Source organism: Squalius cephalus, assembly GCF_949319135.1.
Source record: "Squalius cephalus genome assembly, chromosome: 3".
NCBI lineage: Eukaryota > Metazoa > Chordata > Actinopteri > Cypriniformes > Leuciscidae > Squalius > Squalius cephalus.
In genome coordinates, this window is record NC_137124.1 from 21,622,187 (window position 1) to 21,641,846 (window position 19,660).

Genomic DNA, 19,660 nt, shown 5'->3' on the forward strand with positions numbered 1-19,660 from the left:
AAAAACGTTCAATAGAGAAATATGAGGTGATGCATTTAAATATTAAATTAAAACCGCCATTAGGTGGCGGTAAGTCACTGTCTTTATGAGTGAGTCATTCATTCATTCAGTAATGAAGCAAGTGGCTGTAATTATGAAAGAATCATTGAAGTATTGACTCTCACGATTTGTTTAAAGCCGCAGATTCATTCACAAACACTGCTGTGTGCTGCTGTTCTGCTGTGGCTTTTGTGGAGCTATTATTTTGTTGAAAAAATATAATACTGACAATGCTGTGTTTAAAATTAACAATATCACTTAATATTAATACCTTTCGTTTGTTGAACTGTTGTATAAAATCAATGTCACATTTGCAATCGTGTGGATATTCGATTAATGTGATCCAGAACGGACACCAAAGTCTCCGACACAGACACCACCGTCTCTGGCACGGACACCACCAACGTCTCCGGCACGGACACCACCAACGACTCCGGCACGGACACCAACGTCTCCGGAACGGACACCAACAACTCTGGCATGGACACCAACGTCTCCGGCACGGACAACACAGTCTCCGGAAAGGACACCAAAGTCTCAGACACAGACACCAAAGTCATCGGCACAGACACCAACGTCTCCGGAACGGACACCACCGTCTCCGTCACGGACACCAACGTATCTGGCACGCGCCTCCGGCACAAACACTGGCACAGACACCACCGTCTCTGGCATGGACATCACAGTCTCCGGAATGGACACCAAAGTCTCTGACACAGACACCATCGTCTCCTGAATGGACACCACCGTCTCCGACATGGACACCTTTGTCTACGGCACGGACACCAACGTCTCCGGCAAGAACACCACCGCCTCCGGCACGGACACCACAGTTTCCGACACGGACACCACCGTCTCCGGCACGGACACCAACGTCTCCGGAACAGACACCACCGTCTCCGGCATGTCTCCGCCGTCTCCAGCACGGACACCACCGTCTCCGGAACGAACACCAAAGTCTCCGACAAGGACACCACCGTCTCCTGCACGGACACCACTGCCTCCAGAATGGACACCAAAGTGTCCGACATGAACACCACCGTCTCCGGCACGGACACCAACGTCTCTGGAACAGACACCACCAAAGTCTCCGGGCCGGACACCACCGTCTCGGGAATGGACATCAACTTCTTCGGAACAGACACCGGCACATTGTTACTGGTAGCAATTCAATTGTTGATATCAAGAATAGACATTTCAGCTAGTGACAATTGAATTCTTGATATTGAAAAATAAAGGATTTACTTGTAAGAATTGTATTTCTGATATGTGAAATTGGAATTTCAACTAGTAAGAAATCATTTGTTGATATCAACAATTGAATTTGAATGGCAGCCTATGGTGACATTTCACTAGTGAACAGGGGTTAAAGTGGGCTGGAACGCCGGTTCACGCATGCAGATAAATTAAAAAAATAGATGATAGCGCGGAACGGGCACCAATGTCTCCGGCACGGACACCACAGTCTCCGGAACGGACACCGCCGCCTCCGGAATGGACACCAACGTCTCCGGAGCGGACACCAACGACTCCGACACGGACACCAACGTCTCCGGCATAGACACCACCCACCGTCTCCAGCATGGACACCAACATCTCCGGAACGGACACCAACGACTCCGGCACGGACATCACCATCTCCGGCATGGACACCATCGTCTCCGGCATGGACATCAACGTCTCCGGAACGGACACCACCGTCTCCGGCATGGACACCATCGTCTCCGGCACGGACACCATCGTCTCCGGCACGGACACCAACGTCTCCGGAACGGACACCACCAACGACTCCGGCACGGACACCGACGTCTGCGGCACGGACACCCACGTCTTTGGCACGGACACCAAAGTCTTCGGCACGGACACCACCGTCTTCGGCCTGGACACCACCGTCTCCGGCATGGACACCACCGTCTCCGGCACAGACACCACCGTCTCGGGAATGGACACCAACTTCTTCGGAACAGACACCAGCACGGACATCACCATCTCCGGCACGGACACCAACGTCTTGAATTATGAAAATCAAAGTATTGATACAAAAAATTAACATTGTTACTGGTAGCAACTCAATTGTTGATATCAAGAATAGACATTTCAGCTAGTGACAATTGAATTCTTGATATCGAAAAATAAAGGATTTACTAGTAAGAATTGTATTTCTGATATGTGAAATTGCAATTTCAACTAGTAAGAAATCAATTGTTGATATCAACAATTGAATTTGAATGGCAGCCTATGGTGACATTTCACTAGTGAACAGGGTTTAAAGTGGGCTGGAACGCTGGTTCACGCAAGCAGATAAATAAAAAAAATAGATTAATTAATATCAATGATAGCGCATCAAACTTTCCGCATCAAATCAAAACGTAATAACACAAACAAATATCTTCACAAACACGCTTCCCGACGTTATGTTATCTGTCACGATTCTCCTGTCTGATTTGAATGCATCTACGCCGGTTCACGCATGCAGACAAAGTCCGTCCTCCCCTCCCCGCTGAACGCCAGCGATTACTAATACGTGAAATGCACTCACGCTGGCTGAGCGCGGTAAAGATAGTTTTGGGTTCGATATTCGCCGAACATTTCTTTTCCCTTGACACTGTTCTATAGGGTCGGCAGTCTTACAAAGATATCAATAGCAGGAATAGTTTTACATTATGTAACCATTGACAAGAAATATTCATTCAAAATCACCTACGTGCGTTATAGCTGCATATTTATACCTGATAATGCTTTGACACGTTTCCACAGCACATGATAGGCCTATCTAAGGGAACGTCTGCCTACACCAACTGCGGTAAACAGACTGTAATTTGTATTATTTAAAATTACTTTTAACATTTAAAAACAGACGTTTTCAAATTCCAAAGCTTGTAGAAGGTTCCTATTGGCAATACTGACTTAGGCTACAGCTTCCCTGGCCTTGAGTAAATGAACTTGTCAAAGAAAATGGTATACGGTAATGTGGCCTGGTGTGGTTACAGTGCCAGGGCTGAATTTTTGTCCCAGTCCGCCCCTGACAGTTGCTGTTCTAGCCAGAGCTAGTGGATGTTGCAGTGGAGTTAAAAGTCAAGGGTGAATGTTTGAATTTACATTGTGAAAAACAAGGTTGTGTTCCATATTGTGGTGTTCGGTAATTTTAACATAGTATCATCATCATATCAGTGTAGATGTAGATGGACCAAAATAAAACCATTAAAATATCAAGCAAATAAGCATTGTGATACTTGGTGCCACAGTGACACTCTTGTCCCAAAAAGTATTGCTATATCACGATACTCAATATGTAGTCCCACGGTGAGTAATTTTTCCCTGTTGCACCTACACAAAATTTGAGGGTTCCCCCACCTGCCAATCCCCACTTTAACCAATATATATATATATATATACACACACACACATATACAGGTGCTGGTCATAAAATTAGAATATCATCAAAAAGTTGATTAATTTCAAGAATTCAACTTAACAGGTGAAACTAATATATTATATAGACTCATTACATGCAAAGTGAGATATTTCAAGCCTTTATTTGTTATAATTTTGATGATTATGGCTTACAGCTTATGAAACCCACAAAATCAAAATCCCAGAAAATTTGAATATTACATGAAATCACACAGTAATTACACAGTGATACCATGGTCATTGAACCAGGTTTTGGTTATTTTGGCAGTGTGGGCAGGTGCAAATCCTGCTGGGAAACGAAGGAAGCATGAAGTGCTCTGGAAATGTCCTGGTAGACGGCTGCGTTGACTCTGGATTTAATAAAGCACAGTGGACCAAAGTCCTCTTTTCTGATGAGAGCAAATTTTGCATCTCATTTGGAAACCAAGGTCCCAGAGTCTGGAGGAAGAATGGAGAGGCACACAATCCAAGATGCTTGAAGTCCAGTGTGAAGTTTCCACAGTCTGTGTTGGTTTGGGGAGCCATGTCATCGGCTGGTGTTGGTCCACTGTGCTGTCCACTCAACGCAGCCGTCTACCAGGACATTTTCAGAGCACTTCATGCTTCCTTCAGCAGACAAGCTTTATGGAGATGCTGACTTCATTTTCCAGCAGGATTTGCACCGGCCCACACTGAAAAAAGAACCAAAACCTGGTTCAATGACCATGGTATCACTGTGTAATTACTGTGTGATTTCATGTAATATTCTAATTTTCTGGGATTTTGATTTTGTGGGTTTCATAAGCTGTAAGCCATAATCATCAAAATTATAACAAATAAAGGCTTGAAATATCTCACTTTGCATGTAATGAGTCTATATAATATATTAGTTTCACCTGTTAAGTTGAATTCTTGAAATAAATCAACTGTTTTGGATCGGTAAGATTTTTTTATGTTTTTAAAAGAATTAAATCTTTTCTGCTCACCAAGGCATTATTTGATAAAATTGTTAAATATTATGACTATTTAAACTAACTGTTTCCTATTCAGCATCATTACTGTACATTATTGTACATGTCTTTACTGTAACTTTTGATCAATTTAATTAATCCTTGATGAATAAAAGTTTTGATTTCTTTTATTTCTATCCCCCAAAAAATAAAATAAAAATTCTTACTGACCCCAAACTTTTGAACAGTAGTGTTTGTTTAATGTTACAAAAGCTTTCTATTTCAGATAAATGCTGTTCTTTTGAACTTTCTATTCATCAAATAATCCTGAAATAAAAATGTAATTAACTGTTTTCAACATTGATAATAATATCATCATATTAGAATGATTTCTGAAGATTCATGTGACACTGACGACTGGAGTAATGATGCTGAGAATTCAGCTTTGATCACAGGAATAAATTACACTTTACTATATATTCACAAAGCTTTAAATTGTAATAATAGTTCACAATATTGCTGTTAAATTGTAATAATATTTCACAATATTGCTGTTTGTTTTTGTATTTTTAAATTTTCAAATAAATGCAGCCTCGGTGAGCAGAAGAGTCTTTTTAAAAAAAACATTAAAAATCTTACCGATCCAAAACTTTTGACTGGTAGAATATATAATCTAGGTTTTTTTTTTTTTTTTTTTTTTACTACCCTTGGCTTCAGTGGACCCACGTGACTTCAGCACGGATGTTCGCGACTGGAAAACAGTCCGAGGAAATTGCAGAGCTGGCAATGCTTGAATGACAGTCACAGATCCATACATTAATAAAGTCAGCAGGCCTATTTTTTCTTCATTACCACAGTTCAAAACTCTCTACACCTTGTCAGAAGAGGGATTGTTTTTATAGTACGTGTTATTAATCAGTAAGGCTTTTCGGTGACGTGCAGGCCCCGTCTTAACGTTGCAACCTGAGATAGACGGAACACGGTCGATGACAATGTTGACAAGAAACTGACTAATCCCTCGAAAGTGTTGTGACATCGCTTTACGACACAAGACTCATCTAGGCTGTGTGAATGTTGTGATCGAGGTCTTGAATACATTATTAATTTATTTATACATAAAAGTATGTAAACTCATCCCCAATCTTTAAGGTGTTTATAGTGAAATTTGATTGTATATAAAAAAGAAGTAATTAACATGTTTAAAATATTATGATGTCATTTTCGGATCCCCTGTTAGTGTTACCACTCAATGCCGCACTTGGTTTTGTTCTATATTGTATGCTAGGTTTGTTACTTCGGTCTTAATTAACAAAAAAGAAAAAAAAGTGAATGTTGTGATTCCATGTTGTTTGCTCTTTTTAACATTTGTTTTCTGTTACTGAGGGATTATATAACATTACAATCATTTATCAGTGTTTTAAAACAATTAAATTGCAATTATTTATTCTGATCAAGATTTTCAGTGCTAAAAGAGCCCGAGACCAGACAACAGTTATAACAAGTGTTGTCCTGCAGCGCCCTCTAGTGTTTAGGTAAATGCGTACTAGTCTGGCTAAACGATGTAACTGTACTGTTGCCTGGGAATTCAATTATTACACTTACTGTTGTTATATGTTTTTGTTTTTCTAAAGAAAAGAAAACTATCTATCTTTCTCTTTCACACATGCAAAGTAAAAAGCAAGCACACAAAAGATTTAAACCCACAGTATATTTAAACTCTATCCTCAAAAATCACTTTTTGATCAGTCTTTATACATCCACATTAATGTAACACAATACAGCAAGACAGAACTGTCAAATAATACATTAAAACAACAGATACTTAAAAACAGTCTAAAAACTAGCTGACCAGACACTGAAAGAGCTCCCAAAAAGGATGCAAGTTTGGTCTTGTTACTTGAATCACAGGGAGAACGTGGCCAAGACAAATCAATACAAAACATTCCTGGAAAAAAAATCTAGAGAGAAAAATCACTTTATCAAAATGGGTAAAATATAAAAAGAAAATGGTTATAAAAATAGTTAGTCAGCCCCCTGTGGAAAAACCCAAGTATAATGGGGAGTGAGTAACCTGTTAGAGATGATGACAGGAATAGGATGTCGTCTTATTGCTCTTGTGAAACATGATGCATTCAAATTCATGATATTGTAGAAAGAATCAACCTGAGCACATATTACACCAAAGAAAGAAAGGGATCACTTGATTCTTGATGCTTCTTTTTTGTCAATAACACCAATGATTCCTTCATGCAAGACATCAGACCTCCCTTTTATCTCTCACCCCCAAAACACCTACGTATCTCACAGCTCAGGGTGAGTCATGGGCCTCTATAATTAGACACGTTAAATATTTTATGAGAGACTGAGAAAAATAGATTGTTTTTTTCCGAGCTTGTCAGACACTGAAAATACCTGCATTTGAGGTTAAAAATACATCAAGCGTGTTGCATTTTTTAAACATGTGAAAACGAGTACAAAGAGAAAGTGCAGTGTGAAACTACTTTTAAAACATGAATCTTGACAAATCAGGATTTAACAAAAAACATGTCAATTGAATCCTTAAAATTTGGCTACAAGAACAAGTAGAACTGAAGCTTAAGTAGTGAATGAAACAGGACTGCTTCTTTAGCCACTGAGGTATCTGGAGGAGACCTGATGAAACTTAAACATCTCGGCTCCAGATCTGCATCTCTTTCCCCATAAAGTCTGACATTAATATGGGTGAATGAATTACTGACCTTTCAGAAAAACAACTGATCAGGTTTATAAAAAAAAAAAGAAAAGAAAAAAAAGACAGCACCAATTGATTGAATCAATTTCACTTGAGCTTCATTTAGACATGCCTCCATGGTGAATAAGGTTGACATTCTTTAACATTCATTTATGCATTCATTGCTGTTTTGCTACCTCATGATATGCTAATATAACCATTTAAGTGAATTAATTCTGAAACATGACGCAGGTGTTTGTTATAATCAGAATGTACTGGGCGTAACATATGGACCCACAGCCGACTGAAAGGCAAGTGCCACATTAACATTCAGAAAGCGTTATGAAACAACAGATAAAACAAAACCATAAAACAATCTCCCACTACAGTTTTAACTTAGTGTTTCTGCTTTTAAATTAAAATCTTAAATTCTACAAATAAAAACTGGAATGAGAGCTAGTGACTGCTTCATTGTGTTTCTGCATATGCTACAAAAATGTTTTATTTTTAATTAATTTTCTGGTTATCTAACACCCAAACAGTGCCACGAGCATCCCCTCTGAATTTTTGTTTGCTTGAACAATTTGTAAACACTCCATTCGCATATTTTCAATCAAAAGCAGACTGTTTAAATAGCACGATTGTGACCGCATGTAACGTTTTGCGGCTTTAAATGAGTCTAAACAGACCCAAATGGTTATTTTTTTCTCTATTTTTGTTGATAAAAATGGATTTGCTTACTCAATAGAGCTGATAAGTCCATCAGTTTCGGTCAGCAAGTGGGATCGCCTTGACATTTTTTGTACTGGAGTATATTTACAGCTGACATTTTGAGTTTGAAGCATATAGCAATTCTGATAGGATGCTCATGTCACCACTCTGCCGTTTAACTCTCCAGAGATTCAAAATAAGATTTTAACATATTCCTGGTGAACTTTTCCTTCTTCTGTGGCAAACAATACACCATAAACCCTTTTTGAAAAAAAAAAAAAAAAACTGCTCTTTCGAGATCATGAAACTTTTACACTCATTTAGCATTTTAACAAGGTGGTAGTGTTGTGCTTGGACCATAAAACAACCTACGATGGGACATACAGGGCTGCGGACATTTTTTTTTTTTTTTAACATCTCTTGAGGCACTTTTTTGACATTTTCATTCAGATGACCTCAGGATTTGAACATTGCAATGGTCCCCTTGCATATCTGACTAATCAACATCTCAAATGACAGTACATTCTTAGTAATGCACCGATAGTGCATGTATGTGATGTCTACGTGACAACATCCAGAGCCCATGTAGTAGTGTTCATGCTATGAGAAAGAAGTGTGTGCAAAGACTGTTAAAAAACTGTTCAGGAGGTGAGGAATTAGAAAATTTCACAAAAAGGAGTGCCAAACATGTGGCTAATCCCTGGCTGCAGAAGGGGGGTGAGTGAGTGTGATCGAGGAAGACAGATGGCAGAGGAATTAAAGACAATGACAGAGAGAGAGCGAGAGAGATGGGAGGGGCGGGTTTGGGGACACAGGCGAGACACCCTACTGGGGGAAATTGTTCTGTTGCCGGCGTTTGGCAGACCTCAACTTTTCAAAGCGCGACTCCATCTCTTCCAGGACCTTAGGGGTGTACCGTACCACCAGCTTCACTGTCCCCTGAGCAGCCTTCAACAGCTCCACAGCTTTCTCATGGTGCTCTCCTTCTACACTCTGAAAGACATGCACTTTAAAAGTTCAATCCCAGTCAGACAAAATAAATAATTCATCTTTATGAAATGTCATGTAAATGCTTAAAATAGCACCAGTAAGGTTTTTTTTCATTGTTGCAAAAAGCTCAAGATAATGCGATTATAGGTCGACTTCATCCAGAAAGTATATGGATTAATCAGACTTCAATTTGGCAAAGCTCGATCATTCCCATGCATGTAAACATACTTTGTGAGGCATTTCAAATAATATAATCCATCACAAATTATGCAATGAATCTATTGTTAAAGTCACACAATGTAACTTTTCACCGCTAGAGGTCACTAGCTTGATGACGCCTTGATTTCGGGGAATCATGGGAGTTGTTGTCTTCACCTCTACACCCGGTGGAGAATACGATGGACTCGGGCAAAAATCATATTCATTGATGACCGCTAATGTATTAAAGATTTATTAACGTTACAAAAACCGTTGGAGAGGAACGAGGCCGTTGGAACGATTGGTAACGAGAGACAAGCTCGACACACAGCTCGAGTCGAGAGCAGTGGAGCTTGTATAATGCTACTCTGTGCGTTTGCTCGGCAGCTACTGTGAGACACTTGTTGCACACTGCAGTGAGCTAGATCGATAATAGGCATGGTAAAAATGGTATTCGCGGTAAATCAAGAAAACGAGATTTAAACAAAAAGACTTACTGTGTTGAGCTGTGTAACAATGATTCATTTTCTGTCAATGGAATGTATCCAAACAGTTGCTCAATTGTCTAATAAAACACATAATATATTAAAGCGTCTTTGGTGTTTCCATGGTTTCTACAAAATAAAAACGGAAATCGAGGGTAACACGGGTATGATGTCATTGATAGGCGACGCACGGACCCAGTCTGCGTCCTGGTTAAAACATTTAAACATTTGGGATAATGTAAGTACACAAATCAACAAAATATATAACATTGTTCTAGTGGTTTTTGGATATTTTAATCCAAAAATCATACATAGCGTGGCTTTAAACAGACTTATTAAAAATTACAAAATATAAAGCGTTATTGTGGATCATGTGGGTGTGCAAGGCATTAGTTATGTACATACCACTCCATTAACGGAAAGCAGCTGGTCTCCTCTCTTTAGCCCGCCGTGCCGATCAGCGATGCCTCCAGGAATGATACGGGAGATGTAGATGGGTGAGTTTTGTTCCTTCCCACCCATGATGTTAAACCCCAGTCCCTCCTCTGTTTTTGGGAGCTCCACCACACGGGGGTGAGAATGCCCCTCACTGGCTGCAAATGCAGCAACTGTAGCCTGGGAACGAAGCGAAGATGGCCGTAAATCAAGCACTTATGAGTACCATTAATTTATTGTCTTGGGCAAATTTAACATACACAAACATTTTATATATATATATATATAAAAAACACATTAAATTGTAATAATAGTTCACATTATTACTGGTTGTGGCTTGGTGAACAGAGTTGTTTCAAAAACATTTTTCAAAAGTTCCCCAAATATTTCAAATATTTCAAAATATTTTAAATACATTATTTATTCATTATATAATAAAAAACTGCAAATGCCACAAATAAGTTGCTCATATATTTTTAGGCCATCAGTGTGGTGTTAAAGAAGGCATTACAACCAAGCCAATCAGATAATGAGATTGACTGTCTGTCAATGTGTGGATTTAATGTGAGTTACAAAAAAACTTTTGTCCATTCGATTAGGAGGTATTCAGCGTCTTACCTTTGCTGTTGCATTCGCCCTCACCTCTGGGCTGCTATTTATGTCCACTGTCTCATACACATGCTCATATACCTGAAAATAACAGAAAAAAAAATGCCAATGCAGTATTGCATAGAACCTCTACGGTCGTCCTCTGATAAACTATCCAGGTAAACAAACACAGATGTACAATTTGAGCCAGATTTCCAGAACCTGAGGCAGTTTCCCAGATCCTTCTCAGTTTAGTTACAAACTAAATTACGTGTGAATCGTAACTCACCCTTAAAAAGCAGTTTAAATGAATCACATTAGTCTGTATCAGATCTTCAGTGGACAGCCACCATTAACAGAGCAACTGTGTATTAGACCGGGTGTAATCGGTGACTGGAAAGCCACACCATTAAGAAGCTACAGTATCAAATCAATCTCTTTACATGGCTTGCCTCTTGATGCTTTAGCACGTTAAACCTCTATTCCATCTTCCATTCAGGGCCGCTGTTATAAGTCCACCCACATACCTCAGCATTCAACTGCGAGTCATGCGTGTTTATCTGAGAATCAAGCAAGCATTCAGAGGTTCAGTGCAAAGTGTAAATGTTTAAGAGACGAAGCTGTTGAGTTACTAATCAACCACTTTACACATCAATCACAAATTGTACAGCACATATCTCAAGCACCATCACATGCAACAACCTAAATAAGCATTTCTGGAGAAAACAAAACATGCAAAACAGACTGTTTTATTAAAGGTCTGGGTTTATTAAAACTGTGTAGGCACTGTGTGGATAAGTAAAGTTAAACTTTCCAGGAGTTTCAGTGAACTAATGATGCATTTTCAAGACTTACACACTCAACGGGGAGGAGAAAAAAAAAAACTGTTGAGACTATAAAACGTGCTAGAACTCATTTTATAAAACTACATTTAGGTGCTTGAACTATAATAATTTACAATGTTTTTTTCTAGTAATAAAAAATGTTGTCATCCACATTATATTAGTAATTGGCCGATAGTTTTTTTGCATTAAATAGTGATGCACTGATATGAACACTTTGGCTGAGTGATACCGATAACCGATATATTGTTTATATATTGTTGATATATAATTTTTGAGAGCCTGATTACAAAAATGAAAGTCTCAACATTAAAAGCCATGTCCCAAACACACAATTATAATAATGTTCCCATTATAATTTTATATAGTCTATATGACAGACTTATTGACCTATATGTTGCACTTGACTGCGTTTTCCTTTTTGAAGTGATTTCAATCATATTTCAAGCAATTCACAACTATCATGGTGAACAGTGTACATCTGAAGCATCTCAGCTGAAGGAAATAATAAATGATTTATCGGCTTTGATATATCTGCCAAATTTCCTTATGGGGCCAAAAACGATAACATTGAAAATGAACATATTATTGGTCGATACCGATATGGTGGCCGATATAGCCTATATCGTGCATCCCTAGCATTAAATTGATCAAAAGTGATAGTAATGATAGAAAATATGTAAAAAAAAGATTTGGATTTTAAATAAATGCTGATCTTTTGAATGTTCTGTTCAACACCAATAATAAGCAATGATTCTTGAGCAGTAAATCAGCATATTAGAATGATTTCTGAAGAATAATGTGACACTGAAGACTGGAGTAAGAGTGCTGAAAATTCAGCTTTGCATCACAGGAAAAAAATATATTTTAAAATATATTCAAGTAGAAAACAGCTATTTTAAATAGTAATAATATTTCACAATATTAAGTTTTTTACTGTATTTCTGATAAAATGCATATAAAATGCAGCCTTGGTGAACATAAGTGACTTCTTTGAAAAACATTAACAAATCTTACTGACCCCAAACCTTTGTACAGTAGTGTATAATAACCTTTAGATTACCTTAGCTTACTTAAAACGAATCGTTAAAAACAGTACTTTACATTTCATGTTTGGCAAATCTCAAAATGAGTATCCATTTTTAATATTGTCCATTATAATATTAAGCCTATATTCACATATTTAAAACAAATATTTTTACTTGATTTAGAAATCAGTAGAAGAATCGAATTTTAACATTTTATTTGACATTCATCAGTTACCAGGCATAACATGAAAATAAGTATTGTCTTATCTGTGCATCACTACAAATAAATAAGCAGTTGCTTTATGACAATGAAATTACTTTGTCGTAACTGAACAAACTTAAACATAGCCATACTAAAATCACTCTTAGACTGCTGCTGAAAACTGAAAATACAGTTTAGAAATGGGCATTTAAAGGGGCATAAAATCATTTCAGATGAGTAACTGCCTTGACTTGTAGACAGTATTAGGAGTATGATGATCCTTATTAACTGATTTTCATAGAGCCTCTTCAAATCTTTGCTTCAGAAACCCCTGCTTTATTCTAGGCTGTCACGCAAGGCATGAACAGCATCTCTGCTGCGAGCATCACTTGTGCTGAGACTTCAGAGTCTTCAGTGAGCACGACAGATGACCAAGCAGCAGGGAGGAGACCAGTCAAGTGCCAACAGTCTTAGATTCACTACATGGGCAACAGAACACTAGTTTTATGCCCAGTCTGAAACAGACAAATGGATGGATGCTATTTGCGGACATCAGAATCAATATCCAGTCCTTCTGCACAACAATAACTAACTACCCATGTACTACAGCAATGAGCACTTTGTCATAAGTGATGAGAGCATTTTCAGTCATAAGCCGTGTACTTGGCCGGGAAAAAAGGGGTTGGTGATGAGGATGAAACAACTTCCGTTAAAAAAAAGGAATCACATGAATTTCATCACTCTCAGCAAACATATGACTCTTTCTAAAGTCGCGCTCTCCTCAAAACTATTTCAAACACAATAAAAACACAGATTACAGACCTCATTAGCCAGCGGTACATATATGCATATCTGAGTTGTAACAGAGAAACCATGTAGCTCAAGCTATAACCGATTTCCTTACTCGTATATGATGAAATTCATACAATTTCATCTTAACATGATTAGAAGGCCACCCAAAGTATGCGATTTTGGGTATGTGTGGTTTCAGTTGCTTCTACATTTTTTTCATTAATCTCAGTACAAAAGGTGAAACAGGACTTGTTATGAAAATGTTTGTACGCAGATTTCACAGACAAATTTGTGTGTATAGACGCGCACTAAGTGAATGAGTCTCATTAGTGTGACAAGTTAAAAAGTCAAGTCTTGCTGTCCCAACTGTAAATAAAGCAAAATCCCACACTATATCAAAATTAACTGTTTTGAAGTAAATAAAATAAGTAAAGACACAGTTATTGTGTCTTCGTGAGAAATCACTGCATCACTTCTGAATATCACTATTCAAATCTCTAATAAATCAAACACAGTGTTGTAAAGGACAACCAAACTCATCAACCAAATGGCCTAAAATTTAAATTAATTGATGACCGATTAACTGTCGATAATAATTGAATCGATAAAACTTAACCATGGTTGATAAAGCAAGGTCCATCATGGGAGTGCGTAGTTTTAAGATGCGTGCGGCTCATGTGCAAAACACATGCAGCAGACACACGAGAAAAAATGAAGACAGTGCGCCGTAGTTACATATTCTACAAGACATACAATGGATTCAGTAGGCTAGCTGTTAATTTTGAAACATAAAGGGTCCAAAAAACGCTTCAAACAAGTGATTTTACTGCCACAATAAAAGTAAAACTTCCAGCACTGTTTTTAGCTGTGTGCTCCTATTCCATGGCGCATAGCCAAGCAGCATGTCGTGTCACTCCGTGATTTATGCATTATTGTCTTATGTTGTGTTTGGGCTTGTTCGAGACGACCTGCTCCAAATAAAGATATGTGATCTACTATGGTTTATTAAGGTTTTGCGAAGTTACAAATAAAAAAGTGGCACAAAAGCATCATTTATATACTGCTTACGGTGCTTTTTCATACAAATATTTGGTATAGTTTGGTCTCAAACTGAAACAAATATGCTTGTTGCATTCTGCTAGTTGAGACCTTTTCAACAATATATGACAAGTCAATCTGTTATGCTCGATGATTTTACCGATCACGTTTTCATTTAAAGCAGGTTTTTTTCACGCTATGAAAATAGAGCACTTCTAATATGTCAGCAAATTTAAAAGCACTTGTTAAGAGATGGTCATATTCCCTATACTCACCGTAAATCCAAGCTTCTAAGCTTTTAAACAACACCTATTTTGTGTTGGTTAAAAAAGTGGTTGGTAAGTAACATAATAACCTACCCGCTTTGGATTTAAGAGGTTAATGTTAATGATTAATCGATTAATTGATCAATTGATCGTTAATTTAGACATATCCATTATGGGAATTTATGTAAATTGACATCCCTAGTTTGATTATGAGACAGATTTTCTAGGGTCAGAAACAAAAACTTCTATACAGATGAATGAAGCAAAACAGTCATGGGCTACAAGATTACATAAGGACTTGAATTTCATTTGAATGCATGAATGTGATGCTGGCACACTTACCTCCCGTACGGCATTGCAGAACTCGCTCTGCAAAACCCTCTGCAGTGCCTGCAGCTTCTGGGGAGGCACTTCCCCTGTTCTCTGGAGCTTGTCCAGCAGCTCAATAGCACGAGATATGTCTGTAGAAGAACATATGCAAAACAGTGAGGGCAACACCAAGACCATGGATAATCATATGCATCATGCCATCTGGAGATGTTGTGTTTGGCTAAACAACTATACCTAATAAATAACATTAAACACTTTAAAAGTTAATATTTCAGGGCTGGAGTATTTCAAAAAGGTTACATTGAAATGTTCTTTCCATAAAATCACATTACAACTGTTCGCCCTAATATGTTTTTTTTTTATTATTATTATTATTATATGCGTGTTTCGCATGGACTGCTACCAAATTTCTCTACAGCTAAGAAGGAATATCCTTTGTTAATCAATCTGAAAAATAATATAACTTCTGGATGGAAGAGGTCTTTAAATACTCTGTATAGTTCTCAGATTCAGCCACAGAACTAACACAAGTCAACTAATGCACCAACTAACTTTGTAAGGGCATATACAGATACAAATATCAAAATAACAATAGACCTCTGATTATCATCATTAAATCAGCGCTTTTGCTAATCTACTAGCCAACGTTCACTCTTCACAAAATGAAGCCCCATAAACTGTCAGTTGGACAACAAATAAGATGATGTCTTTAAGCATTTCCCTGAAATACTGTACTAAACCACCAGAAACAATCAAATACTGTACACTGATGTCTAATACTATTACTAAACACTGACCTGGCGTGACCATGCTAACAGTGCTGCTCACAAAAGATTACTGCCTCTGACTGACAGCTAGCCTCGTGTTTTGCTTTCATTGAACGTAAACATGCGTTTTAACGACAGAAAAAGATGTTCATACTTCACATTTTATACGTTTTCGTATACGTCGCGGTGTTTATTGAATATTATGAATGATTTGATACAATGAATGGGAGCTAGCTCGCTGTCGTCCACTGCACTAATCCATTTCATGAAGTGACAGCGGGATGTTAAGAGCAAAAAGCGTGATTTATACAACCTCCTGAGCATTAACGTTACATTCAACGGGAAGTGTTTCAGCGTGTGGCTTACCTCTTTCCAGACGTACAGGTTCTCCTAAAGAGGCCATTTTAGCCCTGTTTATTGAGTTTGTGTTTGTCGAAAGCTCCAGACTCACGTCTCCGCTGCTGTGTTTGTTGCTGTTAGCTAGCTAGCTAATGTTAGCTGCTCAGCTTAAGCGCTGTGGCTAATGCAAAGAGATTAGAGGACGAGTCAAGAGCATCATACCTGCGCTGCTTCTGTGCAGACACTTTGCATACCACAACAAACAATATTTCATTATGAGCAGCCCAAGGAAATATGCTTATATTATATATTAGGAATATGTCATATATTTAAGTAATGAAAAATATAATTACAGCTAAAGAATACTGTTTTGCAAGACCTTCTATACAGAGTTGCAAATACAGCAGGGAATCGGGCTTGGTTTGTTATTACTGTTAGTACTATATTAACACAAATTTTCATGCAAATATTATTATTAAGCACATTCATTTGGTCGCATCATTTCAGTAGAAGATATCCCCTGGGGCCGTTTGCATAATGGCTAAAACTAGTCTTACAAGTTAGTCATCCATTTTTTCTTTTCTTTAGGACTGTTCATGACTTTTTAAAATCAGTTAGGCTACATAAAAACGTAGATTGGTCTAATTTGATAACAGTGCTGGGCAGATTACTTACAAATTGAAGTAATTTACTGATTCCAAATTACATAACAAAAATTGTAGGCTAGTAACGTAGCCTAATCTAGACTAGGCTACTCATTAGGCTAGCTACATGTATTCAGTATTAATGTATTCTTCTGACTACTTTTTGATTGCTTTTTAGATTACTTTTTACCTAACTCATTTATCACATTGACTTGAATAGGATCATCTTGTACCATATTAATATAACAATACAAAGAGAAATAAAATATATCCCCCTTTTTATCAACATCATCAAGCATTAAATACTAGGTCAGGGTTTCCCAGACTGGGTTTTGTGAGTTTAGTGAAAAGCTATTAAGTAATTAAATCATATAAAAATAATAAAAATAAAACATTTACTAAAAAAAGATTTAAAAACATATTTGTTTACCTGCATGTTATGTGACCATAAACCAACATCAGAAAACTAACCATGAACATAATTTTATTATTATTATATTAACTCAATTTCATTATTGACCTAATTTATTAACTTAAAATCTAAGGGCTTAGGCCTTCTTCAAGTAAACATATTAGGGCAAAGAGGTTCAGCTGACAAAAAAGTTAGGGAATCCCTGCATTAGTATGAAATTATGTGAATTTGTACATTTTAATGTGTTTGAAAGACGAAAGCCTTCCAAAGACAGTCATACATGGTTTAATAAATCACTGTCACAGTGATAATTCAAATAATAATTGTGTTCATCAGAAGTTGATGTACGCAATGTTGAGAAAAGATTTGTCAAAAGTGAAAAGATGTCTGTAAATCTAGTGTTTTTTTGCTCAGTTTTCAGTGATCGGCTCATAGTGGCCGGTTCATCAGTGCAATTCTACAAACCTGGAAGACCTTGTGAATGTAGAATAGCCGCAGTAGACTTTTTATAGAAAGTAAAATGTAGATATAACAAAGAAGTAGAATCAATGAATTGAATAATCTACAGCCATTAATTATGTAATCAATAGAAAAGTAGGCCAAACTGTATAGTCTGATTACGAGTATTTTAAAAAGTAATATAATCTAATTACAAGTACTTAATTTTTGGAATCTGATTACGTAATCTAGATTACATGCAATCAATTATCCAGCACTATTTGATACCGCAAAGTAAGACTGATTACCCCTAACTAACTGCTAGATGGTCATCTGTCTTAAGAAGACACAGTCTAAATATAATGGCTATGTTTATGCAACTGGCCCCTGGTTACCAGAACTGTGCCATGCAACAAAATAATGATCTTCTATATATTTTTTTATGGCCAACAGCCGTTTTTGTCATTTGTGTCAGGACATCTGCATAACCAGGATGATTTGCTTTATATATTAAAACCACAGGGTTTCATAGTTTATTAGATGTAACAAATGTACAGATAAATAAAAGAAAACATTTCATTTGAATTTCTTTTATTAAAAAAAATAAAATTAAAGAACACCATTAAAAGAAGGCTAATCTACATATATGTGCCTTGAAATATAGACTCCTGAGAACACACTTTTATAACCAAACTGCACACTGAAAATAATATTTTAACTGTAATTATTTTACTTAATTCTGCAATTATTTTATGATTTTTCATTAGATTCATTTTGCTGTATTAGTTTTTTACTCAATATTTTATCAAAGCCACAAAACAAACTGGACTTGCTTGTTAAAACAGTGATTTTAGGGGTTTAGTTGCTGGTATTGTAGAAAGGGAAAAAGAGAATAGAGTGGCCTACTTCTGTAGCAAATGGGACAGGGCCCTGCTGGGTCTTACCAAGGACTACTTTGAACTGGGGAAAATCTAAACCTCACAAAAATAACTCAGTCATGCAAGTTGTTTCTCGGGTAAAATGCACCAGGATAATCTTGTATTGTCTATTTCCTTATCTAGTCCATTTGCCATTGCTGTATATGTTGCATTTTGCAGTATAAGAGCTCATACTATATTTCTATATTTTTGTTCTAATAATGCAAAACTGAGAGCTATTATTTATTTCAACCTGAAATAAAGACCTGAAAATGGTTTGTTTGCTGAGAAAATATGCACCCATGATCAGGCATTTTGACTTTCTGCATGAGCATCATTTCCTTATTGCCCTGTCCACATACTTATGATACAGTGAGATACTTACCATAAACAGATGAAACTCTGTGTCCTCTCTTATTTGTAGCAGTGTATCGGTGTCAGACAGTTTCTGTTTAGTTGTCTGATAACAGCCTTTGAAGGAAAGCAGGTTTGTGTATAGGTCTGTGTCTGTGTTCAGGTGTATCAGATATCATGTAGAGTGCATTGGAGTGTTGACTCCATTGATCTATCTTTCAGACAAAAGAAAATCCTAATCTCTTAGTGCTAGCGATGAAGGCCTGTACTCACTGACTGGACAACATTACATGAGGGACTGGTTTCCATAGAATTGACTTATTTTAGAATAAGTCTTACCTGAGAACTCTCTGGACTATTTGTTCTTCCGTGGAAGAGAGTCGAAACTACATTGCATATGTGTTCATCTGCATTTGCAAAATTCTTCAATGCAAAATTTCAAACTAGCATTTCATCTGCTCAATTATACTGATATATATGATGAGAGAGAAATTCTGAAAAAATTTTTTATCCCTTCTGAAATCATTTGAATGTAGGATCCAATGTATGTTCGTTGCGAGAGAAGATGTTCTCTCCAAACTTGTGCCAAATTTAGACCTGCAAAGCGAGAGCTCAAACTTTATTGACATTGCTTTTGTTTTTCAGTTGCCTATAGTAATTTTATTTCTTCAAATATTTCAATTTAATATTGCAAACAACTTCACAACATACAAAATGAATTATATTAATCCAGAACACATGTCAATGAATAAATTTTTATATATATTTTATATATACTTTTTTCATCTTGTG

General features: G+C 37.1%; 1 protein-coding gene across 1 annotated transcript; it reads right to left on the reverse strand.

The window, feature by feature from the left end:
• Window positions 1-3,721: 3,721 nt before the first annotated feature.
• Window positions 3,722-16,291, reverse strand: lin7c (lin-7 homolog C (C. elegans)). The gene is made up of 5 exons (XM_079866925.1): window positions 16,131-16,291; window positions 15,010-15,128; window positions 10,530-10,601; window positions 9,882-10,091; window positions 3,722-8,796 (listed from the first exon to the last, which is right to left on the reverse strand). Exons 1-5 carry the CDS (start codon window positions 16,165-16,167, stop codon window positions 8,629-8,631), a joined length of 606 nt encoding a protein of 201 aa, XP_079723051.1. The 5' UTR covers window positions 16,168-16,291; the 3' UTR covers window positions 3,722-8,628.
• Between the last annotated feature and the right edge of the window lie 3,369 nt (window positions 16,292-19,660).

Bases quoted from the DNA above. Each gene is read 5' to 3' on its own strand.
- lin7c (XM_079866925.1), bottom strand. From the start codon at position 16,167: ATGGCCTCTTTAGGAGAACCTGTACGTCTGGAAAGAG. The intron at 15,129-16,130 runs GTAAGCCACACG...GTTCTTCTACAG, and splicing joins ACCTGTACGTCTGGAAAGAG to ACATATCTCGTGCTATTGAG. The intron at 10,602-15,009 runs GTAAGTGTGCCA...TGTTATTTTCAG, and splicing joins TCTGCAATGCCGTACGGGAG to GTATATGAGCATGTGTATGA.